Raw genomic sequence first — 27523 nt, forward strand, 5'->3', positions numbered from 1 at the left:
ATTAAGGCACTTGATTTCATGTCAACTAATATTTAACATTTCCAACCTGTTCCATGCAATTGAGAATAAAAGAGAGGTTATGTGTGTGTGTGCGTGTGTGTGTGTGTGTGTGTGGGGGGGGGGGGGGGGTTGTCTGAGAAGTAAAAAGGCAAAATTAAAAACTTCATTAGAAGAAATAAATAAAACACTAGTCATAACTGTATGCTTAGTTTTATGTATTTTTTGCAAACGATGTAAAAATAATGCATTGGTTTTAGTCTTACGATCCCCTCAAATAGTATCTTTTTTGTCTCATTTTGTCAGCAGTTGAAATGGCACAATTTGCACTGAATCTGATAAGACTGTTTGTAATTTGCATAAATTACTCTGTTTGGCTCTCTTAACTATCGAGGACGAATGAGGAAACGTGAACGCGGTTCATTTTGTCTGGTGTTTTCCAAATTGCTGTCAGGTAAATCTCTTGTCTTTGTAGCACTTATTGGCATTTGTTTACTGCCCGTGGCCATGTCTTAAATATTCTCTGCATAATCCAAATAGAGGTGTAGGTTTTCTACCTGCAGCGCAAGGACTCCACTTTTCGTGCTTGTGCTGTGCATATAGAGAAGCTCTTGTGCAGAGCTGCTGCACAGGCGTCTTAGAAGTGGTAAGTTCTGCTTGGCTGCTCACTCAGAGCCAAAGATCCAGGCTATGAGATGAGCAGACAGACACCGGCTGTAATAGAGAGAGTCACCCTGAAGTTAGAGAGACAGCTGGGTGGGATGCATTCCAGTGCTTAGCTGTCTCTCCTTTGGGAATAAAAAGAACTCTCATTAGTGAAATACCAATCAAGTACATTTTATCATAGGAATTAGGTTCTAACCAGTGTCTGCCGGAGTTAGCTGCACTTCGCTCTGATTCACCTTCAATTGCCTTCATTGTTTTGTGGAAGGCATATGGAGGGAGCAAAAAGTTAAATCCTTGAACAATAAGAAACACGTTGCAGTTGTTACTTACGCCATCAGGGGTCAGTCTGACTTTGGTCTCAACCTGCAGCGTTTTCTCAGAAACCCCTCAGCTGAACTACACTTATATAATCTAATGGTATTTAAAACACACATCTTAGTAAATATTATGCCTCATTAATAATCATGAATGCACTATTTGCCAATTCACAATATGTTTATTAATTTGTGGGGTATGTTCTGCACAGCCTGCACCCTGGAATTCTATTTAGAATAAAAAAACGGGTGGGGACTTTTCTTAACTACCCACTAAATCTCATTTGTTGCTGCATAACAATGTATCAGGCTTCTATCTTTGTGGAAAAAGCTTTGGGCACGGCAATGTTCTCTAACTTCATGATTGTGGAGCCCAGTGCACAGGTGCATCAAGCCATGCTTGGAGGAGTTTGGTGTTGGAAAACTTGTGCCTAAACCTGACACAAACCCATTTGGGATGACCTTGAACAGATTGTTAGCTAAACCCTCACTCAGCTCCAATATCTGACCTGGCAAATATTGTTCTGGATGAATGGAAATACATTCCCACAGACACTCTCCAACATCTTCCCACAGGGTTAGAGATGTGTATAGCCTCCTTACTTTCTTCCATTTTTGTTTTCCATGCAGACACTTGTCCACACAGTCACAGGTAATTGAAGTCTGACTTCAAGTGAGAGACATTCACTCTGGCCTGGCACATGCATATGCACATAAGTATGTAGTTAGAGTGATAGCTTGAGTGACCCAACCAATAAGTTTATGAGATATAATACATCATTCCTATTTTTACAAGCACTTTATGGTGGTAGTCAACTCAAATCAGCACACTTTACAAAGCATAGCAATCAGAAAATAGGCTCCAGGTTGTTTGATGGCACTTCCAGTTGGGGTTTACTCAAACTAAAGAAGTAACAAAGGGAATATTACTTTGAGTGTTTAAAATTGCCCCAAATAAATATAGTGTAATATTGTAATGCCTGTAATGTCATGGTTAAGGATGCACACAGTCGCTAGTGCAACTTGGTTGCTTTTTATTGAAGAAAAGAAGGGACAGAGAACATATTCATACACGAGCTGCTGGCAGCCACAACTCCCGGCCATACGCTCCACTCACAGTGACAATAATGAACAGACATTACAGTATATTGTTAATTTTCTACATTAAGTGTTTTGGGGGAAGGTGGAAAAGATTAAGGCCATTATCATTCATTTCAATAGGAAAAGATGATTTGAGAGTTTTGAGTTATGATCATGGTCACTTAACATATTAAACTTGTATCTCAAGGCACCACTATTTCCCAAAATGTATATTTCAATGGTGAGACGTTCCAAGACTAATTTAAGTTCAAATGTTTCCTCTCTCAATCTTGACAGCATCTTTTCGTTTGTGGGTATGTGTGAGACGTAAGCTGTCGACCAAGGCATATATGTTTGCTGCTCTGAAGCAAAAAGATGAGGAGAGAGCCAGGTGGAGGTGTTAATGATACCCCAGGAGGGGCCATTTGGGCTGGGAGATTTAGGGTGAGGAGGTTAGATGGAAACATGTGGCATTAGTAGCATCTTCTTTCACACTCACACGTACACACATTCTCATTTTGGCTAAAGCATTCACACATTTACTGAATTTGGTACCTGATGCAGGTGATCTGTCCCAACCAAATGAAGGGACATATGTACAAAGTGGATAAGACTGCAAAAAAAATCACTATTAAACAGTCTGTCTTTTAAAAACAAAAAATCACTTTGAATATGTGTTTGACGCAAATATTTAGTGTGCCGATAGCATACTCTCATTCGCAAAATTCTCAGCGTGAAGGCACAAAACAAAACACTCCTCCAATGAATGTCAAAAACTGACAAAAATGCTAAAAACATTCCACAATTGTTTCACATGACAAACAATGAACACTGAATGACAAAGAAGAGAGAAAAGGTACAAATTAATATAAACTAAAGCAGCACTCTAATAACAACTAAATAACCGTCATCATTGTAACCATTATGAAGTCAGAATTTTGATACACCTTTTGTCAGATCAATATATGTGTGTGTGTGTGTGTTTTATTATTATTATTTTATTTTTTGCGTAATTTGAGCAGGGGGTTCATAACTGTTACTCTGAGGTTTCATTTCTTTTCTGAATCGCATGGCTAGTCAGATCAAATGCTCCCGTGGGCCACATATGGTCGATAGCTAGCACACTCCTACGTTCAATTGAGCCGGTCTATCTATTGTTGCGGCCAGTGTGAGTATACCCAATATGTGCAAATACACAAAGATACACACATGCATAATGCCTGCGTTCTGCATAATTTAACAGATGTTCAAACAATATGGTTGTACTGTTTAAGTATCACACATGCACACACAGACACACACACAGTTATCAGGATTCAGATTTGGCCAATCGAGTAAACCCACATATCTCCCATTTCTAGTCCGCTAGTTGACAAACTTTTTACACCAAAGAACACTTTAAAATTATTTGGCTGCCCAAGTGGCACCATAATAACCAACATTAAAAATGCAATAAAATGGGAGACTCAGTATTCATCAAAATGAGACAACGTTTTTATTCCTAAAAGTATTGGTTATAAACCACTGTAGCAGTATGCACATTTTGAAAATTTACATTGCTTAAATAATTACAAATCAAAAATGTGTACTTAAATATTGAATCAACCAAAAATTTGACCTAAAAGTAACATAAAAATTGCACCTAAATGAATGGTTCCGTTCTAAAAGATTAAATGCAAATGTGTTGCAGTTTAAAGTTAAACACAACTGTACTTAACAAATGTATTGTAATGAATTGAAAATTGTTTTAGCCACACATAGTATATTATACAAAATTTAACATGGTACCACTTGAAGATTTAATTCAATAACTCTCAAGTACCATTATTGTAAACCCACGCACCACACTTTGAGCATCCCTGTTTTAGTCAATCAAGTGTAAACGGATTGCACAGAGCAGTAAAATGGATCAAAAGGAAGAAAAGGCTAAGGATACTCAAAGACAAAATTATTATTGATCCAAAAAATGCCAAAATGAAACAGGCCAAATGGAAAAAAATTAATCAATTGCAATCAGAGGGAGATGGCAGTGCCACAAACAAAAGGGGATGAAGTCTGCTGTGCGGGAAAGAGGAAGCGGACAATAGGAGAAGGAGGGAATACAGGATGGAAAGAGAACAGCAGGGAGGGATGCAGATGCAAAGTGAAGGACGTTTGGGGCTCTGCAGTTTATTCAGGCAAAAAATATGGGACAGCTGCCAGGATGCAAAAACAAAGGAGGAGAAAATGAGCGGCGAGAGTGACAGAAGATGAGAGAAGGTCAAGCTGACTATACAGAAGCGATGACGCGCAGACTTGGCACGCGTTGGCCTTGCATGCATTTTACTGCTCATAACTGCTTGGACATGAGATCATTTTTTTCCCCTCATGATCATGACCGGAGTACATTGTGGGCCTTTTGGTTTCATTTGTCTGTGTATGATGAGATGTATGATGATGACAGAGCTGTGATAGACACACAAGCATTTGTAACAAAATGTTATCAAATGTTAGTGCAGGGTAAAGAGGATATGAAAGATCATAAAAGAAATGTAAGATTGTGGCTGATGACCAGAATTTAAAGTCAACGCGACAAGTAACATAGGGTGACACTGCAAAGAAGATAAAATAACAGTAGCGTGACAGAAGGTCTAGCTTGCCACTGAGGGGGGCGGAGTTAGAGTACGATGGTGTTCCTGTTGAGAGAACAAGAGAATAAGAAGATACGTAGCTGGGTGAGGCGAGAGAGAAAGAGAGAAAGAGAGAGGAAATTTTATTAGCTCAGAGGCGAGTCGAGAGCAGCTTGCACCAATGTGGAAGTAAAAAAAGGGGGGAGAGGAGACTGTTGATACTAAGACAAAATAGACCTTAAAAATATGATGAGAAAACGCAACAAAAACATGCTGCTTTCTTATGAATTTTTCATAGATTTTTTATTAAAATGCTAAACAATGCTCACCAGAACCACTCGTATGTCTCATGCAGCTGAATATCCAAAATACTAGAAACAGGCTCTAAAGTTAATTTGGTGCCATAGTGTGAAAGCACTTCTACACCTGTGTTAATGTCCCACGGGGTTAATTGTTCGGATGCGGACGCACTGTTTTCAAAGTTGTTGTCCCCCCAGGTGATTGCCTTCTGCACCCCCCCCCAACTCGACTGAACATTTTAACTGTCAGAAAAATAGAAAGGTTCATAAAATGCAGAGACTGCGGCTCCTTCAAAAATCACGAATATAAAAACAAAGTCGACATTGGCATTAAAACACTGTAATCATTTTTTCCCAGACTATTTAAAAAATATATATTGATAAATATGATTGTATGATTTTAAACAATCTCAAATACAACATAAAGTAACTTTAAAAGAAAATATATCAATTTACTGAATGACTCTCGTCAATTACAATAGTGGAAACACCAAAATGAGGAAATTGTAGTCAGCACTCTTATTAGCAGATGAACATCATTTATATACTGTAGCAACTTTAGACAAGAATGGCCCTTGAAAGTCTTTATAAGGCGTTACTTTCCTTAAGCTAATAACTGACAGAGGTATAGTTGTTGGACTTCCATTCCCCCAATTTGTGCATTTTAAATTATTTTAGTGAGCGTGTTTCCGGTATTCTGAATTTGTTGTACGTCAGCTGTAATCCCATTTGGACCATTTTTGCTTTGACAATCAAGAAAGACATGCCGACTCACATAGAGTTGTTGGAAAAAGGTCACTTTAAACTTTGTTAACGCATCACTCGAAAACTAATTTGCAGTAGCTACGGCTCAGGTGGTCGGGTGGCCACCTAGTAATTGGAAAAAGCTTTATTCCTTCTCAAACTTTCTCAGGTGTCGTGAACAAAAGCTGCTCTGTAGGCTCTGCCATCTACATGTATGTGAACAGCATAGAATTTATCTTTACAGCATTCCACTTGTTTCATTATTGTTTTAAAAAAGCAATATTGGAAATGTGTCCCAGGAGGATTAGAAAGGCTCTGTATGAATGCTGCGCATTTATTATCTAATCACCAAGAGAGATAATTTCACATGCACTAAGTGCTCAAATCACAACACCTTACAAAACAAAAACACACAAAATCATTGTCTTGCCTTCAAATATATGGACACGCTTCAATAGCAGGTTCCCTGACTTCCTTAAAAGCGACACATGCATAACCCTGCTATCACTATGGTGACGGTGAGTTTGGCACCAGAAAATAACAAATGAATATTTAAGTAGTCATCTATATTTGTCAGTCAGCCTGAAGAGGAAACGGTCAGTCGCTATAAAAAAAACAACATTCAATATTATATATATACAATATTATTTGAAAAGGTTGGGCAGAAATTTCAGAGCAGTGATGAACAATCTCTTTGCAAAGTCAACTTTCACATTAACTCCGAGCTACTGAGCATGTCCCTGTAGATCATAAAAAGAGGAGGACCATGCGAGTTGTGAAAGTGTGTGTGCAGGGAGGAGGAAGGGGGTGGGGGTTCTATAATTGAAAGGAATAGATGAAGGATGGAGTAATGGCTGAAAGCTGCTGGAATTCACAAGGGGGCGAGGGGTGATTGGATGACAGATATAAAAGCAATAGCAATGGGATTATAATGAAGAAGGAGTCGGTGGAGTGAGCAAATAAAAGAGAGAGCGAATGGAAAGCAAAGACAATGGCTGGCATCCCATAGACAGCAATGATCAAGCAGTATACTAGAAACATGTCTTTCAGGGGGATCAGGTTGATTTGGGCCCATCTGTGATTAGGATGGAAAAGCTCCTGCAGAGCCAGGGTGATACACACACACACACCAAGCACCACTCTGCAGGACATTAGCCCTCTGATCTTTGCCACAAGCATTCAACGTGTGCGGGTGTGTTATCGCAACAGCATTGTCCAAGCATCAGTAAAGCAGCAGGGGAAGTGGGCATCTGGCGACAGAGACAGACGACGTGCTATTATCTATTATTAAGAGTGGCATTTCCCAACAGGCTGTGTAATGGGCCACGCGCACACATAGACACACACACACTCACACACACACACACAGTGTAACCATAACAACTCAATGACTGAGTTACCATAGTTCAGCCACTTGCATCCTCCCCTTCGGCAGTATATGGTAGTAAGCTCTCGTACCAAGCACTCTGACCCCACAAAGTGACGTAACGGCCGACACACTGCAATGCCTCTGAATCTGACTAGGATCCGATCATAGCAAAAAATGACACCTGGCAACTCAATCCAACACATTGGGCCACTAAGACAGAAAGAGCACATTGGCGAGAATAAAGCAGAATAGTCAGAACTATATTTAAAGGTGGGGCTTACTCCCATTCATTTTAATCGACACAGTACATACGTCGCACGCATACATATATTTTTTTAAACACAAGCTCAGCTATTTCATCAAATATGATTAAGTATTGTTGTAAAACCCAATAGCTCTACTCTGTAAACTGTATTTCTATCACTTGGCGACACGTGATGTATCCCGGCGGTGTCCCAGCATGTGCTTATAACCCAGAAATGGACATTTCACCCCTGTGAAAGCTTCCGTGCATTTTGATTAGCTTTCATTTGCGACTCCATCACATCATGCAGTTGCGATTCATGTTCTGAATTGCTGCAAAAGCAGTGCGGCAGAAACTCTGACACATATGCGGCAAAACCCCGCACATTGAGCGATCCACCACATCGCTCAGTGTGCGCATGTCCTAACCAGACTCCTGATATTTTTAGTGAACAGGGTTTTTGTTGAAATTTAGAGCCTGAGGGTGTACTATTCCAGCCTTTCTGTAAAATGTCACACAAAATTGTGAATTCCAAACTGCTCCCTTGTGAATCTTCGGCTCACTCAGCAAATACAAGGATGGACTACAACTCTGGGTTTAGCTTTATTTTAGTTGCTTCAGGAGAGTACCAGTCCTGGCAACATGGAAAATAGAAATACAGTGGTGCCTTGAGGTATGAGTGACAAATTGAGATTGTGAGATTGTTACAGTTGGACAAACTGACGAGGAGGCTTCAAGCCACTCAATGCTACTCCCAGTTTATGTTTACTGGCAGACTAACCGTATAACAAATGCAATGACACTCACAGTAAGTACATCCTGACATCCTTCCTATTTGAAATTTCAAACATTTAGCTCATTCAAATTACCTTGGGGAAAAAAAAACTTCAACATGATCATAATTCACAAAACCAAAAAATATTACATATTTTTCCAAGTTATTTTCTTAACGTTCATAATTTTTTGGGAGAAAAAAATCTTGAATTCATATATTCTACATCATCTCTATTTCTTAAAGGTATACACTCTGGTAGTTCTAGTGTTAATTTATTAACTGATTCACACTATTGCTATTTCAATTTGTTCCAACAATTTATGCTATTCAGTGTTACTGTTTTTCTCATACCAAATGTTAAAATTTTCCCCAAAATTCAAAAATTGTCCAGCAAATTCACGATTCAATTCACCATTTATTCCTTATGGCACATTCAACAAAATAGATTCAAATTGTTTCTGATTCACAATTAAATCCTTCAGCACATTCAACATGCCATAAATTCCCACTCATCCATCCATCCATCCATTTTCTGAACCGCTTAGTCCCCACGGGGGTCGCAGGTGTGCTGGAGCCTATCCCAGCCGTCAACAGGCAGTAGGTGGGGGAACCCTGAACCGGTTGTCAGCCGAACGCAGGGCACACAGAGACAAACAACCATCTGCACTTGCACTCAGACCTAAGGGCAATTTGGAGTGCTCAATTGGCCTACCGAGCATGTTTTTGGGATGTGGGAGGAAACCAGAGTGCCCGGAGAAAACCCACGCGGGCCGGGGGAGAACATGCAAACTCCCACACAGGGAGGGCCAGAGGTGGAATCGAACCCGCACCCTCCTGTGAGGCGGACGTGCTACCCAGTGTGCCACCGAGCCACCTCATCAAAAATTCTAAATTTTAAATTTTAAAGTCCCACAAAAACTCTTTTTCTTATGTAATTTATTGTGTAATTTCTACAATTCTTGACCGATTCTAACCATCACAGAATATCAATGAACAAACTAATTCTTTACATTCTATTTAATTATATTACTGTAATTTGTATTAAGTACTATGCAGAGGTTTGGGAATGCTGAAATGGAATAATAGCATTTCTACTCATTTCAGAGGGTAAAAGAAAATTGGCAATGTGAGTGTTTTACACTATATACATGCATGGTCTTGAAAGGTACGAAACTTATATCTCAGGGGAAGGCGTTGTACCATAATGACCACAGAACAAGAAATGTAATTTATTGTGAAAAGGTGGTACCGTATCTGGCTGCAATAATAATAAAACATTATTACTCTACATGACTTAATGTAAAATAGTAAAAAGAATTATATTTTCAGGTTTGTCTTTGGTCTGAAAAGTGAAAAAGATTTTTGCTTTTACATTCAATTCGGTGGTCAGCTTGCATCACAGATTGTATTGTGTTTAATATTCAAGGTTCCCTCTAACACTATTTGACTTCTCAAATGGACTTTTTGAATCCAAGACATTTTTTTCAGTGTTTGAACATGTTAATTGAGTAGCTCCACTTGAAGTGCGCATGTATTTACTTGCCTAGTGATAACATAGAAGGTCTGGTGTTATGTATGTGGTCGTCTACAACACTAAAATCAAAGGGCTGGATCTTTTCATAATACCCCTTCCACACTACACTGAATGTCATGACAGTGACATAGCAAGTAAAGAGTGTAAATTAGCCATGAGTCTGCCGAACATGAGAAAACTGCCAAAGCTTAATCTGTCAGGGTGGTGCACATAGCAAGGTCTCGCTTCTTTATCGACTTTAACCAACAGTCTGTTCTGATGAATAGTTTTCATTAGGTGAATTTTTTTATAATTACCCATACACAGAACATTTGTCCCTTAGAGTGTGGAATTTTCAGACACAAGTATAGGCTGGAGAGTAGCTCATCAATACTACTTGTCTTTATTTGTATTTTGTTGTTGTTTATATCATAGCAACACCAAATCTGAAATGTGTTTAATTCAGATGAAATGAAGAGTAATTTTGTTAAAAGCATAATTGTGGATAGCATACCATTAAGACCCAGCAATTAGCCTTTGTGTTTCAGTGTGTCACCTTTCAAAGTGAGGGAGAATCGCACGTTGTCAAGAGAAAGTGCAGATAAGAGATGAGACGTTATTTCAAATGTGAAAGGTTCAAAATAACAAGCTTTCAAGGCAAAGCCCAGTAAAATTATCTTGCTCGGTTGTGCTCATAACAGCCTGTTGGCCGTGTGTAAAGGAATAGTGAGGAAGCTTTTCCGAGGTTAACAAAATATAGCACAGCGGCACAAAAATACTAAGATGAGGAGACAAGAACCACTGTTGTTGTCACTTCAGTATATTGCATATAATGCTGGAGATGATAACATCTTGCAGAGAGAACAGGTGAAATGTATGTCATTTTTTAAAATCATACGTATCTTAGTCTTACAAAAGCTAGTGAGAGTTGTCATCCCGGCGAATACATTGTCGATCCAGTAGGAAGTGTTACCTCAGTGTAACACCGCCAATGGGAAAAATACATGAACTAATGTTAAAGTGTTAAGTAGAAATGGACAGAGAGATGTTTTGTTGACACAGAAGTCACCACGACTTCCTCGTCCACTACTAATAAAAAAAAGTCTACTACTACTAGATTCTGTCAATCTGCGCAAGTCCAAATGATTTGTTCTCTCCAAAAGACACATAAACACACAATACTTTTAGTGTCCACGAAGCCGATCATAATTTCAATCCGAACTCTGATTGGATTGAAGAAATTCTATCCATGTTTACATAGCCATTGACACAAAAGACACAAGGAAAACAAACAAAAATCAAATCATGAGTTTTGTTTGATAACATCCCTTCCACACTAACGATTTGAGGATTTTTTTCAATTGTTCTTTGAATTATTCTTCTATGATTAAGTACATGCACAGTATATGGAGGGGAAAAAAATATGAGCGCATGAAAGTGTAAGTTCCATTTATATTCACCTGAAAGTTGAAGTAGTCAACAGAGGATCTTTTTTAAGAATGCAGTGGAAAAAAAAAGTCACTGTGTCTTGCTTCCAACTTGAAGAGACTTCCCCCCCCCCCCCCCCCCCCCCCACATGCCTTCATCAGGCTCTCTGTGCACCATTAAAGCCGTGTATTTGAACCAAGACAATTTGGAAGAACCCACTGAGCCTTATGGGGGAGCTGACAGACCCCCCGGCCTTTACCTCTACCTGCCTGCAGCTATCCAACCAGACAGTGCCATCTTCCCTCTACTCAGCCACCCTTCAGTTGTTTCGAAGCAATATTTGCCAAAACATCAATGTCACAATTCCTGTATCTCTTTTTTGTCCTTCTGGCCCAACAAGCACACGTTAGTTCACTGTCAGTGAGGGGCAGTTCCTGATCCCAAAATGCTCTAAGTAAGTGAGATGATTTCTTTCTTGCCACAACTCTATTACATGATGAGAGTATAAAAGAGGTGGTGTCTCATTTTTCAGTTTGACATGGTTAGTGATGTAAAAGCTAGGGTTTTTTTATGTTTTCAAAGGTTATCCCCTTCAGGACTGCTAATCTCAGATTGATCTAAAACCTGTGGGAGAGAGAGGGAGAATTTTCAATGCATCGATCCAATACTTGGAAATGTTAGCACAAGATGATGGAGAACTTTAAACTGTAGCCATCCAAGTCTTGCATGGATTGATGCGGTTCAGTGTTGAATCCCATGTATCCTCCGCTTTTTTTTCCCCAGCCTTTAACGCGAGAAAAAGAAGGGTAAGACCGTGAGAGAAAAGAGTCAATTAGATGAATAACTCCATTCTGCTCCCAAGTGGGCTTGTAACCACAGTGGTGTTGAAAATAAACTTTCTAAATAAATGCAGGTTTTTCGCCGGAGAAAAACAACCACAACTAAAGTGAATGTTGTTTATTTTTTTATGGTTCACATCCCGCTTTTCTTACTACTTCCATTTCTATCATTGCAGAGTGGAGGAGAGTTTTAAGACTCTTTTCTGGTCCATCTTCGGGCTGTCGGAAGTGATCTCAGTAGTGCTGAAGTATGACCATAAGTTCATAGAGAACATTGGTTACGTGCTGTACGGGGTCTACAACGTCACCATGGTGGTCGTCCTTCTCAACATGCTCATTGCCATGATCAACAACTCGTATCAGGAGATTGAGGTAAACGTTTATATTCCTTTTCCCATAAAAATGCAGATAAGTTGGTGTTTTTGAGAGGTTGTTAGTGTTCCTTATCTGGAATATTTTTGAGTTTAGACTATTTTAAAGTGTAAAAGCATTGATACAGAATAGGACGGACCGAGTTGCGCTTCTTCTGCTTTCCAAATGTAGTATTGATCATCATAAGGCGCTTTTATGCAGATACCACAAAACTGTCATATCTGTCATAAAAGAAGATTCTGTATTTTTTCACCCATTCGTTTATAGAGTAGGCAGTGTAGCGGGATATTAGCTGTTTGTGTTAATCCGCAAAGGTTGAATTGAGGCAACTGGACTGATTTGTTTGTTGAAGAGGTTTCACTTTTAATCCAAAAATAATTGTTGTTTTTGTTGTTGTTGTTGTTGCTAGCTTTGGTCAAAGTGTGTTAGTAATGCATTGGTATGTTAGGAAGGTAATTTTTCCGGGTAAAGAAAAACACAAACATACAAACAACATACAAAGAAGATGTATTTTGTTCCTGTTGGTTTTAATAAAATGTTGCATTATTTATCTCTCAAGGGAATATTTGATTTACAGTTTACTGTATATTTTTGTTGCACTCCTCTCAGAGAAGTAGACCACACACATGCAGGCATGCAACGAAAGATGTCTGAGGGATGGGACGCACAAATGTTGACTACGGCAATTGTTTGCAATTATCTTTGTGTGCTGAGGGACCTGAACTGTGACCCAGGATTTGAAGATGTCCTTACAAATGAGCTTCCCTTTTAACTCTGAGAAGCTTATTTGAATTTTGGCTTTTCACCTGCATCTTTGATTGTCTGAAGCTCACCTTGAACCAATTTTAGTGTTATGAGATAGCATGGTCAACACTGGCAGATGTCTTTTGACGACAACTCATTAATATGGAGCTTCCGCTCATTTGCATGAGCGACTTCTAGCACCAGATTACATTTATAAGGTTCTTAATTTAGAATGACTCCTGTTCACGTTTAACTAGAACGAGACCTAAGAGAAGACCTGTGATTTTGTCTTGGGAATAAAAGAAGTGCCCTGCTGAGGAGAGGGTCACCAAGGTTGTGGTGCTCGATTCCAAACAAAGCAGAAATTGGATGGCTGAATGGAGAGGAAAATAGAAATTGGATCAGTGTTGAGCGGGCCTTGAAAGCTCTGCCCCTGCCCTGTTAATCGCAATCCACTTTGAAACACACTGCGCCTGTTTAACATGAATAGAGTGTCTCGTTTTTCATTGCGTCAGCGTGAACATTCAGAACCTCCTTGTCTAAGGGAAACATTATTTTAGCCTTCACCTTTAACCCAAGTCTGTCGTTTTAAGCACACTTTTGATCTGCAGGAGGATGCTGACGTGGAGTGGAAGTTTGCTCGTGCCAAGCTGTGGCTCTCCTACTTCGACGAGGGTCGCACTTTGCCCGCCCCCTTTAACCTGGTCCCCAGCCCTAAGTCCTTCTACTACCTGGTCTTGCGCATCAAGTCAGGCTTGTTAGGAATCTGCAAGGTGGGCAAACACCAGCACGGCAATGAGTTGGAGCTTGGTATGCTCAACTCTCAGGGAAAGGTAATTATCACTGTCGGAACCCAACACAAGAAGTAAATTAATGGGGAAGTAAATACAATAGCTTTCAAAATCAAAAATGTTCCATGAACGACTTTCAAGCCAAATTGTGACCATGAAGTAGGCCTAATTGCTTTTTTTTCAGTGTGGTGTTTTGTTTCAGCTATTGCATTTACTTCTACTGAGCAAGCACACAATTGTCAGAAGATATTAGATAGCACTATCACAAGATAGCTGTGGGTTTAGTTTGGCTACATGTTCTTGCTTTTCCTAAATCAAACCCATTTACATTTTTAACTTTGGTATAATTGCAATCAGTTGAAAATGCAAATAACGATTAAGAAGAAGCACGGTCAATTTAGTTCAGTTGTTTATTTTCAACTCAAGGTTCTTAAAAGATGCACAGTTAAAAAAAAAAAATACAATCTAGATGCTGTATAAAAGCACTATACATACAGTAACTTATGTCACTATGTACAATTTGAGTAAAGCGATTAAACAACATTGCATACAAACATCCTGCTACTGCTACTGCTACAAAATCCGAGTCAAATTATCGCCCACTACCATATTGAGAGTGTCGAACAGACCACATGAACGAGTGACAGGTAGAAATGCTTGAATCAATGCTTCCACGCAACTGGTCTGTTAGGTTGATGCGTTATGACACAAGAGAGTTGATCAAGCTTTGGCTGCATCCTCACTTTCACATTACTTCACATTTCTCAAAGCCAGGGAGGACCCACTCTCATAAAATCCCTCTGATTTAACATAACAAAGAACTGAACAGAGAATCGATCCAAACGTTTGTTGTGTCGGTTCGCGTTTCTTCTTTGGATTTGTCGACGCAAATATGTCAGGCCAGCGCCTCAGCTAAGCTATTAGAGAGGTTGTTAGAGGCTTTCAGGTATTTGTCGGCTTTTTGGCTCGAGACAAGCTCTGTTCCACTCTGCTGCCTCACCTGGCTCTCCTATTCTCTGCAGTATTGACACTTGAAATCTAAAGTCAAACGGGTGCAGCAAGCAATCAATATATCTGCTTTCATTATGGTTCTGCAAAAAATAATCCCCACACAGTTGGAGTTCCTCAAATGGAACTTTATCCATTTATGTCAGATAGAACAGATGTGCTGCTAAATTACCCTTGAAATGAAATCAAATAATTGTAAAATACATGAGAGAATCACATACAGTGCACTTGTGCTGTGCTATTAATTCACACAACTTTTTGTTATGTGAATACATCAGTGGTGGGATGTATTTTTTTATTCCCTGGGCCTTGAAAAGGGACGAGCCCGGTTTAATTCATCTCTTAATACCACCACTGTCACCAGTAGTTGCAGTTAGTAAATGCAAAGTAACAGCATGCCACTGTGGCACTTAGAGCTGTTTAGAATCCATACGTGTTTAATAACATGACAAAACATCCTACTCACCAGAGATACAAATTATTACATGTAATAATTTTGTACAGATTGCTACAGATATGTTCTGGTTGTCAAAGTTGGCTGTAACATGTTTTGTTCAGAGCAAACAATGAGATGACAGGAAATTGCTAACGTCATTATGGATTGATTTGTTTGCAAATATATAAACAGTATGATTCATATACAGGTACATACTACAGTTCAATATAAGGAGCCGACTGCTGATTTGTGAATGATGCTATCAAAGTTTTATTTGTTGAACAACATTAGAGCATGTTGGGAAAGCCATTGTGGTTATATAGACAATTTGTTCCATCCATTCTATTGGATTACATTTAAATGTGTTCCAAAGGAGTGTCCTGTGCGTGAGTATATTTTGGATCAGGGGTGTCCAAACTGCAGCAGGTAGACATGGAAAACAGGCAGGAGAGCGGCCCCTCCAGAACTGCAACTGGACGTACCTGTCAATCTTAGATTATTAGATTATAACGAAAACATTTATTGTAAATCTAGCCAGTTAACAAAACATTACTTTCCCTATGCCATACTGTATTAATATGATTTTGCCGAAGGGGAGGTATCAGTTCATTGCAGTGTGACCACAGCTAGTTTTAGTGCTGCAGTGTTAAAATGACACTTATGTTCTAAAGTAAGGTCACGGCTCAAATGGAAGATAGTAAATAGAGCTTTGTTTAGGTCAAGGGAATTTGTATCTTTTTCTCGGTTCATGTGATCCTATTATGGAAGGTCACTCCTTTAATTTTAACATTCCATTATTGTTTGCACCTGCAGCAGGGTGAGCACTTCAGGTCTTACCGTCCTGCAGGAGAAGAATTCCAGAATTTGTCCAGAAATTCTAGAAAACATCCAACCAGATATGAGGTGAGAATAATGGATTCAGTAAAAAGTAGCAAACGTGTGCTACATCAGCACAGTACTTACATACATACATACATACATACATACATACATACATACATACATACATACATACATACATACATACATACATACATACATACATACATACATACATACATACATACATACATACATACATACATACATATGTACATACATACATTTTCTGTAGGACTCTTCCTCAATAAATTTGCAGGTGAGCTGGAGCCTCATGGGTGAAATTTTAATGACAAAAGCAAAATTATATTATATTTGATTGTTAAGTTACTATAAAACATGCAGCAGAATACATAGTAATGAAAGTCAACACTGGCCACATGGTAATCACATCTATTTCACAGGTCAGAGGGCTGGGATTCGTAAAACCTTGAGTCACATTTGCACATGTTTTATGTAGTGTATTGAGTGAATTTTCACCAAATCCCCATAGGATCATTCTTGGAAGAATGCCAACTCATAAAAAAAAAAAAAAAGTAAGAAAGAAAAAAAGACAAGGAACAGAATGAAACTGTGAGCGGAAATTTGTTCACAAACTCATCAATCAATAAAAATGTCTACTAGAGAAAAGCATCAAATGCAAAACAAGGGAGAGTGGGGAAAAAGAATATATGTGGGTGTGAAAGATTATTAATAGGAATGGAAATAAAGAGTTTTAAGAGGATGTAGTGAAAGCCAGTGACACAAGAGAAATGTGAATAAGACAAGAGAGGTGAAGTGGCAAAAAAGGAAGGGCACAAAATAATGAGGATGAAATGACCCACATGAGCTCACTGAGGTGGACACAATGCTGGCACTTAGCAAATGAGCACTCGAGAGGGATCAGACCTTCTTCCTCATTTGTCTCCACTTTATCTCCTCTCCGAGAGATATGAAAAGAAAATTCAGCTCACTGGGCCACTCCAGTTATTTTCAAGCACAGCAGTTTACGATAGTCGCCGAAAAAAGAGATGAGCGATTAAATACTACACAGCGAAGGCTTGTTGCAACTTTGACATCAATAGTCAACACCTCTGTTTGTATCCGAGCTTGTTGTGTGCATGTTAAAACTTTAATGAGATACTTGTTTGCGGTCTAGATATACAAGTGCTGCCGTATCACCTCGCCACCTTCTCATTTTGTTGTCCTATTTCCCCTGCAGAAGATCATGAAGCGACTCATTAAGCGTTATGTGCTCAAGGCCCAAGTGGATAGAGAGAGTGATGAAGTCAACGAAGGTAACGACCGCTTTTTGTCTTTCTTTTCTTACGCCACACAGGTCCTGAATTGGATGTACAATTGAAGCAATAAGCAATTACTGTGCTTTGGTAGAATTAGCAACTAGATCTGTCTAGATGTTGTGCTTATGCAAATACTTGATGTGTATTTTCCTACAGTTTTCCTAAGCTCACATGGTGCAATTGTGTATTCACAGGTGAGCTGAAGGAAATCAAGCAGGACATTTCTAGCCTTCGTTATGAGCTGCTAGAGGAGAAGTCAGAGGCTGCCGGGGAGCTGTCCCTGCTTATTCAGCAACTCAGTGAGAAATTTGGTAAGAACACTATGAGGCAGTGACGGGGCTGGAAGGACGGTCAGAAAACTGGGACCTGGTTGTGTAAAAGAGTGAGACAGCAACAAATAAGTGGAGTACAGGAAGCAGGATGTTTATGAGAGACTGAAGGACAAACGTGCAAGCAAAGCATTGAGAAAACAAATTTCAGTTTCCTGTCTTCAAGCAAAAAGTAAAAGAAAATGTTTCCATTTCCAGTGCCAAGTAAACCCGACCGGGATGAATGGTGTTGACAGTGCTATTCTGATTGAAATAGAAGACTGCTTGGTAGATGAAGAGGTGAAGAAGAAGAAAGCACTGCCATGAGATATGGGCACATGTCCAACCAGGAGACGAAGGCATGGGGGAGAAAAAGAGGAAAGAAATCTTTATTCACGCTGCACAGGCTTGCATTTTCTCATGACAGGCGTGTCAAGAGACTACACAGCCCTTTATACACCAGGCAGTCTAATTAAATCTATTGTGCAACTAGGGGAAAAGTGATCATCTAAAAAAAAATATGTTGAATTGATTTGCTGAGCTTTAAAACTTTTCACTAAGAAACATGACATTCCCTTTCAAACACAATGATCTGTTTCAACACACAACTCCATGTGATGTGACAAAAAAAATAAAAAAAATAAACTGGGTTAAGCTGGGTATACACATACCAACTTTTAATATCTAACCGATTTTTAAAATGTGAGAAACCCCACATATATATAAAAAAAAAAAAAAATAAAATAAAAAAAAAAAATGTGATCTTACCGCCCGGACAGATCACTATACCAAGCTATTCTCTCTGACTAGTCTTTGCAGACATCCAGGAATCAGTCCTTGGATGACTTTGAAAGAGAGGAAATATTTTAGAATTGGCCGGTATATGTAAACCCCGCTTGACATTGTTTTAAAAAATGTTATCATGAAATCACCCCATGGAGCCTTTTACCTCACGCGCCAGTAAGTGTATGCAAACAGGACGCTTTTAACGGTCTTAAAGATTGTGTTAGTTTGATCATTTGTAGCTAAATTCCAAGTCTTCTTAACCTGTCTTATATTTACGATATGATGTTACTCGACAATGGGCTTACTATAATTTTGGCCATTGCTTTGAAAGACATGGTTTATTTATCATTTGTTTAAGTTGAATTCTCTCTAAAACTTGACCAAAACCTTTTGGGGGGGTTTGTCGACTCAAACTAACTCACACAAAGAATTGACTTCAATGTGACTATGTTCATCCAAAAAACTAAAATCAAAACTAAAATGGTAGCCAGAAATAGTACTGCAGTTTGAGAGGTTAAATTACATCCATGCGGAGTTTCCCATGACAGCAGTATTCCATTTAGTTCAACAACTGCCACGGAAACATTCAAAAAGAGATTCTCACATAAAAAAAAGGAATAAATTAATAGATTAATTGTTTATTTTCCCCATCATTTATTCGAAAGCAAATCCCTGATGTAAAAACACAAAAGCCAATGAAAAACACTTGCATGCATAGCAAATTTCAAAGTTCTTGGACCTTTAAGTTTTAGAGTTGTGAGGGTCCATGGTTTGAAATTTTTATTAAATTGTGGTACAGAAGCCACCCAAGCACACGGAGAACAAGTAAACTCCACTCCGAAAAAATGAAGACTGAACTCAAGACCTTTTATTTGTGCTGACCACTTGACCACTGTGCTGCCCACATGTAAAATATAATTTCTATTGTGCTAAATGTCACACTGCAAATGTTATCTTCTGGCACATTTTGTATATGTAACAATTGCTCATTTATATTAAAAAAGAAAAGAACAGTTAACAGCCTAACCACTAAAAAGAATATTTCTGAATCAGTAAAGGCTCAGCTGTACACATAACATTTATTATATTTTAGAACCTAATCTAAAAATTCCAACTGCTCCTAGAATATTTGCCAGAGCCATTAAATGTTGATGATATTACATCTTAGTAACCAATAAGCCATGTGCGACATAATTTGTCCTTCTGTTGTTTATGTTTATTGTTTTTAAAGCCTGAAGATGCTCACATGGGGTTGAAAAACTTTTTTCCTGACAGCGTCGGGCCAGTTGTGGCGATGGTAGGTATAGAGCGATATTCAGGCTTGCCGCCAAGACACACACTTGTGGTAGGAAGCTACGTCTATCATGGGGTTGATGACATGAATAATCCTGTTGTGTTCATTATTAAACTTAAAATGTCTACATTGTATATCTTGATCCACAACATATCTGAAATTAGATGTTGTATTGATTCAGTCATTGTCTAGCCATTATTATGACTGCATTATTGTTCCATGTTTAATGTCCCATGCATTAAACTGTATTTTGCCAAGAAGAATATTATACATTAGACATTTGTCATCTATAACTGTTATTAGGCAGGCTGGCTAAGATGCACAAGAACTACAGATGTTGTGTTAACTTTCAAGACAGAGAAACACACACACAAACACACACACAAACAGCCATTATTTGCCATAGCTAGGAGGACATTGATCTCAAATACTGTATTTTTTAATACTTATTGAAATTAAATCTTACAGTATTCATATTTTTGTGCTTTGAAATAAATAGTAAGCTCTAACATGCTTGGTTCGTCCCTTCTTGTTGAACATTGGTCATGTCTTTTCTCTTTTTCACATTACAAGCAAAAAAAAAAAGCAAGAAATATGGTGTTCACTGACGCATAATGCGTTTGATAATGGAATGCCTGTAAATTTGCAGGAGATAGGCAATTGTTGCTGTTACCTGCTGATCATTGTTTTAGCGATTACTCATTTGAAGATTAAATTGTTGCACTTTTAAGGTTTAAAATGTGCTTGTAAAAGACTAAGATTTAATCAAGGCAACTGGACTGCTGATTTATTGCACTTTTGCTGATTACAGTGAACGAGATGACTGACAATCCACACAAACATAATGTGGGTACCATATATACTCAAATAGTGGTGGACACTCTATTTGAGGACGAACCATCCTGTACTTGTGTTTATTTTCCATATTTTACCACTTAACTGAAGATCGGTTCTGCACAGAACAAAAACAAATGAGGAAACACTATTTTCTAATTGTGCGCGCAAACTGCTGTGATTAATCGAACTAAGAAAAACCAAAGGAGTGGCAGGATCCCCATAGCAACCAAGTCGGTAGAAGAGTCGTGCATTTGGAAAATGTTAGGATCTTCTATCATCTGCTTCCTTCAGTGCTGTCTTGTCAGACTATGGATCTGAGTTTCAGCCTTAAGGGCCTCACTTAATAATGCACTCTGTCAATGTGTCTCATTCGATCACAACAGCAGTTTACTTTATTAGCTACAGCTGCTTCTGTGTGCCTGTGTGTTTGTATTTGTGTGTGTGTGTGTGTGCGTGCGCGCATGCATGCGTGCGCGCGTGCAGACTGTCTAACTGACATCCTCCTCACTGGTATAATTTGCCCTAGAAGCCCAATACCAGAGCTTTGCCCACCCCCCACCAGCTCAGCAAGGCATTCCCTCCACCTAGTCTCTCTACTCTTCATCCTCCCTCTCATTCTGTTCTCTGTCCATCTCAACCACTCCATATACCTTCCATCTCAGAACAACATGACCTCTGACGAGACAAGGATTCCGAGTATTTGGATGCTTCCTCTGAAGCCTTCCTCTTCCCAGCTGCCTGCCTCGGGAGGGAAGCAGACGTGTGTGCGTGTGTGAGTGTGTGTGTGTGTGTGCGTGCGTGCGTGTGTGTGTGTGTGTGTGTGTGTGTGTGTGTGTGTGTGTGTGTGTGTGTGTGTGTGTGTGTGCGTGCGTGCGTGCGTGCGTGCGTGTGTGCGCGCGTGCATGCGTGTGGGGGTGTGTGGATGTGTGTGGGTGTGTGTGGGTGTGTGGGTGTGTATAGTGTATATGTATTAGAACTGTTCATGGATGGGTGATAATTTGTTCACTTTTACAATTGGGCATGGCAAATTAATAATAGAATAATTATTTCTATTCGTAGATGAGATGGTGTGATGTCATTGGTGTTGAGTCACCGAGGTGGTTTAAAGGCTCCTTGGTGGCTGAAACGGCCAGTGAGGTGTAGCATGGCGACCAAATTTAAAAACGCGCCGAACTAAACCACTGCCGCTGCACAAAAATGACGATGAGCGAGGGAGGGAGGGTGTTTTCTTCCTGAAGATGCATTGCCAGGTCTTCCTTTGTATCACCGTTATTTGCTTGTTTGTGGACCTACAATTTTGTCTGACTCTTCACTCAGTAAAATGCATTCCTTATAAGCTCAGGCTTAAACTTTTCCTGGGCCAGAGAACATGCAGTATTCCATTTAACAGCCTGTAATTATCACCTCTCAATACATCGTCTTACTTGTATCAGCAGTCATGTGAGGCCCTCTACATCAGTAGAGTGAAACTCTTTTCATGAGTAGCCACACATAACGCCACTGTGTTTGACTGATGATGTGGTTTGCTTTGATTTGATTTGTATATTTTGGCAAGTACATAATCATCACTTCTTTCATCTTTGTTTGACATGACTTGTTGAAAATGGAGGCGTGTTGCAGCAATTTTGTTTATCAGAAAATTGACACAGGATAACATTTGATTTGAATACTGCAATGACAGGTTAACCGGAAGTTTGATAACCGTTTGATAAAGCTTTGATTTAGATACAGCAATGACAAGTTAACTAAGTTATAACAGATCTCAACAGTTTAATTTGAATACAACAGTACCAATTGAATAAATTTTGAGAGATTTGGAGTCACAATCTCGTAGGCACCCCGGCCACCGTCCCCAGCACCATGCAGCACTTGCACTTTGGATTATGCTCTGAATCTTTTCTCATCCATATAATTTTCCTCCCATCATTTGGAGTCAAGATGACATCACTTTCGTCAATTAAAATAAGATGATTCCAACCCTCTTTTAATGTTTTCTGGCAATAGATTATTTGGTTATGTGGTTTATTGTCAACACTGCATTTACAATAATGACGTCGTCTTTGATTGTTAACATTCATTTCTTGACTTCCTTGCAATGGAAAAGTGTCATTAAAACAGCAAAGCCAGTGGCGACGTGCCAACATTTTTCTTTATATCTAATACATCAATCACTCCTTTAAGCCATCAGTTTCTCATCATAGCTTCTCGTTAGAGAAAAACACCCCGAAGACCTAATTCCATCAGAACAAAATGGAATTCTCATAAAGCTTTTTCTAACTTACAGTTCAATCAAAGCGTGGTCTTTATCTTTTATAAGTATATATTTTTGGTTGTTAATAGTCAGAGCATGTACGTATGCCAAAATGATTACGCAATACATAACACTGAGACTTTTCAATTTTGCGACTTGAAATGATTGGTGAAATGTCAAAATCTCATATGTGGAGCCGGCCCATCAATGATAAAGTTGGTTAAGAAGGTTCTACCAGGCTGCTGTCGGATGAAAAATAAAAGACCTGTCAACTGTTTACCAATTTTGCTGGAATGAAGGCATGGCTTCTTGATAGATGTAGGGACAGACACAAAAAGCCCTCCAGGCAACTTGCTCCATCCTCGAGGTGTGTAACTAGTGCCGAGATGTTTAAGGCCACTCTTGTACACACACAATATGTACATAGTATACAGAAAAATAAAACTTCTCTCTGTAAATATTAACTGATGTCATCATATTGTCATCACAAAAAAAACACTGAGTGCAAGAACAAGGTTTTATTTCCCAAAAATAATAATCAATATTATTGTAGGCCACTGTAACATTATTAGAACATTAACTGTTCGCTGCATGTAAAAGTTGGAGATTAAGTTAAAACGTTGTTTATGGATCAACGTTTTAAAAGAACAAAAAAAGCCCTAAAGATTCAATATAAATGTACTGAACTTAAAAGTAAATTACAACTGAAATGTACGGAGGCATGGAGGCTGCATACCACTTGTGACACTGACAATCTACCTCTCCCTAATATTCCATAGAGAAAACAACCCAAGTCTTATGCGCAAAACCTTTTAAATATGACTTTTAGATATGAGCTGATCACACCATTTGCGATGGTACTGACCTCATTACTCTTCACAACTTCAGAGCAACAAACAGAGTAGTATGTTTAACATCTGCCACATATTGCGCATATGTGCTAATAAGGCCAGCGTGACAGCCTGCAACACTCAGAACCAATTATAGTTTCCCGGATGACAATGATTTTCAGAAATGTCACAGGGATCATGCAATCGTCGCTCCTGTTGTTTAATTTGTTCAACATCACAGCAAGAGTGTTGTTAAAATAACAAACAACTCGCAGTTGCACATTTTGAATGTTCACATCAAGCCAACTCCTGACATATTAGTGCTAGGTAGTTGGCTCCAACAGTGTATTCAAATGTTTTATTTCTTAATTAAAGTCAAAACATAATGCACCCTTAACACTGTTTTCAAGCTAATCTGCCGGCTGAAATGTGATTATTGTCAAAAATCTCATTAGTTGATTTTGCATGCATGCTGATGGGCAAAGATGCATTTAATCAGGGTATGTAAACAGTTGCAAGGGGGAAAAAACATTTTTAGCCAATACTGTATCTTATCTTACACTTATTCAGCATATCAGCACACATATATACTTTTTTTTTTAAGTTATTGCCATTTAGGTGTTTTGGTCAAACAGTCTCAGGTTTGGAAATAGACCTTTTTAAATGTAGAGCTTGCACTTACTTTCTGTCATGGTCTATGTTAAAATGGTCGAGTTGATGCCCTCTCGTGTTTTATGTGATTGTACATTCCAAAAAGTACGACATACAACATTTTGTTTTGGGAAATATTTCATTTTTAACAAGTTATGCTAGCAATGGAGCTGCTTCAACATGACGCCTTGCCCACACATTATTAACCTGGTGCCATTTTTTTGGGCAGATTGATCTGATAGTTTGATTCTCTGAGAGTAACAAGTGGTTAGCACATCTGTTCCGCATGTGAATCTCGGCTCTGGCCCTCCTGTGTGCTGTTTGATTGTTCTTGTGTGGGTTTTCCCCAGGTGCTTTGACTTCCTCCCACATTCCAAAAGCATATAAGTGAACTGAAGACTCAGAATTTTCCATTGGTGTGAATGGTTGTTTGTCAATATGCATCTTGAGATTGGCTGGCGACCTGTCCAGGGTGTACCTTGCCTCTTGCCCAGAGTCAGCTGGAATAGGCTAGAAATATTCCGTAATAGTACAACAGTGGCTGATGAAGCGAACTACTGGAACATTTTTTTGTATGATCAAATACTGCCTGCCTATTTTGAGTGCCTGTGCAATGATTGGGGCAGCAAGTGGTAGTTGCGTTTATTGCAATAGCACAGCCATTGCTCATAATGTACAGCAACAATGTGCTTCAGTATATTTATGTTGCTACAACATACTTTACCTTTTATGGGGTGTGAGCAACACTTTTCATCTTCCGATTTGCTTTACTTGTGTTGCTTCTGTGTCATTCGTCATCCTCCTTTACGCACTCATTCTGTTGCACTTTTTAGATCTGTAACAGAAGTGTTTTATGTGGAACAAATAATCGGGTAGCAAACAACATAATGCAGTAGTCTGCAGTTCCATCTGATGTTCTCTTCAAACTGCAAAGTTATGAATAACACAAATCCCATAAAAGAATTGTTAACTCTGGTAGAAACAGCAACAAACAGAATATAATTGTTTTGTTCCCTGCCCTGCCCATGAAACATGTCCGCATGGTCACTTGATGCTCGGCAGATTTCCGATTTCAGTTTTGGTGCTGCAGTGTTAAAATGACACATAAGTTCTAAGTGAGCTCATGGCTGCACAAGATGGTTCATGGGGCTTCATCTAGGTTAAGGGAAGTTGGGACGTACCTATTTCATATACTCCTGTTGCGAAAGATCACCCAATTGCTCAAAGGAAAAATCCAATCGTGTTTTACCAGGTAATTGAAAACATTTCCCACTTTTTACTTCATCCATTCATTTTGGAGGAATAATGAAATAACTACTGCCTTGAAAAATGCCCACTTTTAATGACGAATATTGCCACCTTCCCTCAATGTCGTGGTCACGGGACAGACCGATCACACTGCCCACTTAAAATAACTGTAAATACATCGCTAACAATGTTAAAATAACAGGGATCAACCAGCCCCAAAATGTATTTCATTTCTACTTAGGCCCACTTCAATTTCTGAAAACTTCATAAAACAATTCACCTTTCCATGGCTGACTTAAAAGAGCAAGAAATGAGCAGCCTTCGTGTAGCTGAGGTGCCGTTTCTGTCACTTCTGAATGTTTTCGTTGCTAAGTCACCAAGATACGTGACAAAACAAGCCAGGAAACAATATGCATTACACTGCCTGTCTTCTGTGACTTAGACAGGCTTAGAAGAAAAAAAAAAAAAAAAAAAAGGAAGTTGAGCTCCAAAAGTGAGTGGGCCAATTTGTAATAAATCTCATCCCAACGAAGCCTTTAAATCACTGCAGAATCTTTTGGTGGTGTGCGTTTTTGTGCTGACATAATTTACAACGCTTACAAATAGACCTATTATTTAAATGTTCAGCCCACTGGAGTGTCCTTTTAAATGTTGAGAGGTTTTCAAAATGGAGCAATTATTGTCTGGTTGTTGTTTTTTTTATTGATTGTCAGTAGATTGTGTACTAAATCTTGTGGTCAGTGAGTGTGCGCACATTGAATCGATTTTAACTTTACCATATCTATTTGTTTGATGACTATCCCGTCTTTCCATTCAGTGAGTCTGCTACCACATCATCAACATATCGTTGATTTTAGTGAGAAGGTATTTCAGCTCATATTCACAACTCACAAAACATTAAGGATTTTTCGGGTGAGATTTTACTTTCAACCTAAAATGCACTCTGACCTCAACAGGAGACCTTAATTTGACATTTAAACATGTCCAACTGTTTAGTAGGCTACCTTGTACAACTTGTTCTTGAACAAGAGATAGAGCAGCAAAAATTACAATAGGTCTTTGATCTGCAATCAACCACTGAATTTCCTGGTTCAAATAGAATTGGTATTTTAACAGTTTGAGACCATTACTTCACCGAATGAAGCGCCACTGTTACATGAATGTATGTGCACATTAATGTATGAGCATGCAAAGAGGTACATGTGTCCCGACTCCCTCGCTAATACCTTTTCCATAAAAAGTAAAAATAACACCTTCATACAGAAACATTTTCCAGTTTTCTTACTTCTGTGCTTTGCTTTTAACTTAAGATCTTGTTTCTCTGTGTATTAGATCATTTGTTGTTTAATTACGTCTTGCATGGCTGGATTTCTTCAATATGGTTCTTTAGTTGGGCTATCATTGATCCTTCTTTAATTGTGGTTTATTTATTCTTGTTGTTTATTCTTGTCAAGCTCGTGTTGTTCTCTGCATGCTCATTTATAACAGAGAGATGCCACATATGATGAGGCAGCATGGTGCCACAGGACATCCAGACTAATGAAAATGCAAAAAAATAATTTCAGTAAAAGTACAAATGGAACACTATTGTGGGTGCATATTTATTTCTTTGTCATTTCCAGAAAATTACGCTAAGGCCATTCTCTGTTAGCTGTAGTGGATCGACACAGAAAATGTATCGGAATCAATTAAAACTCCACATTCCTCATGAGGCAGCAAATTATTTGCGCTACTTACACAAGGGTAAACTAAATTCCTCACCATATTTTCTGCATGTGTGACTTGTAAATTAAAATATAAAATATAATATTAGCTGAGGGCAGCTCAGTGGTACACTGTTGCCTCACAGTTATGAGGATGCGGGTTCGATTCCACCTCCGGCCCTCCCTGTGTGGAGTTTGCATGTTCTCCCGATGCCCGCGTGGGTTTTC

At 38.9% G+C, this 27523-nt stretch overlaps 1 protein-coding gene across 1 annotated transcript in view; it reads left to right on the forward strand.

Annotated features, from left to right (window-relative positions):
- trpc7b (transient receptor potential cation channel, subfamily C, member 7b) overlaps positions 1-20182 on the forward strand; it is a 41930-nt gene extending 21748 nt beyond the window's left edge. The window contains exons 8-12 of the mRNA XM_088391692.1: positions 12054-12249; positions 13605-13826; positions 16042-16131; positions 17309-17384; positions 17582-20182. Coding sequence (XP_088247818.1) covers positions 12054-12249; positions 13605-13826; positions 16042-16131; positions 17309-17384; positions 17582-17721 — 724 coding nt within the window. The 3' untranslated portion in view covers positions 17722-20182. The remainder of the gene's footprint in view (positions 1-12053; positions 12250-13604; positions 13827-16041; positions 16132-17308; positions 17385-17581) is intronic.
- Positions 20183-27523: the final 7341 nt, after the last annotated feature.

Source organism: Syngnathus floridae, chromosome 1 (genome assembly GCF_059516105.1).
Source record: "Syngnathus floridae isolate MCC-2025c chromosome 1, RoL_Sflo_1.0, whole genome shotgun sequence".
NCBI classification, from domain to species: domain Eukaryota; kingdom Metazoa; phylum Chordata; class Actinopteri; order Syngnathiformes; family Syngnathidae; genus Syngnathus; species Syngnathus floridae.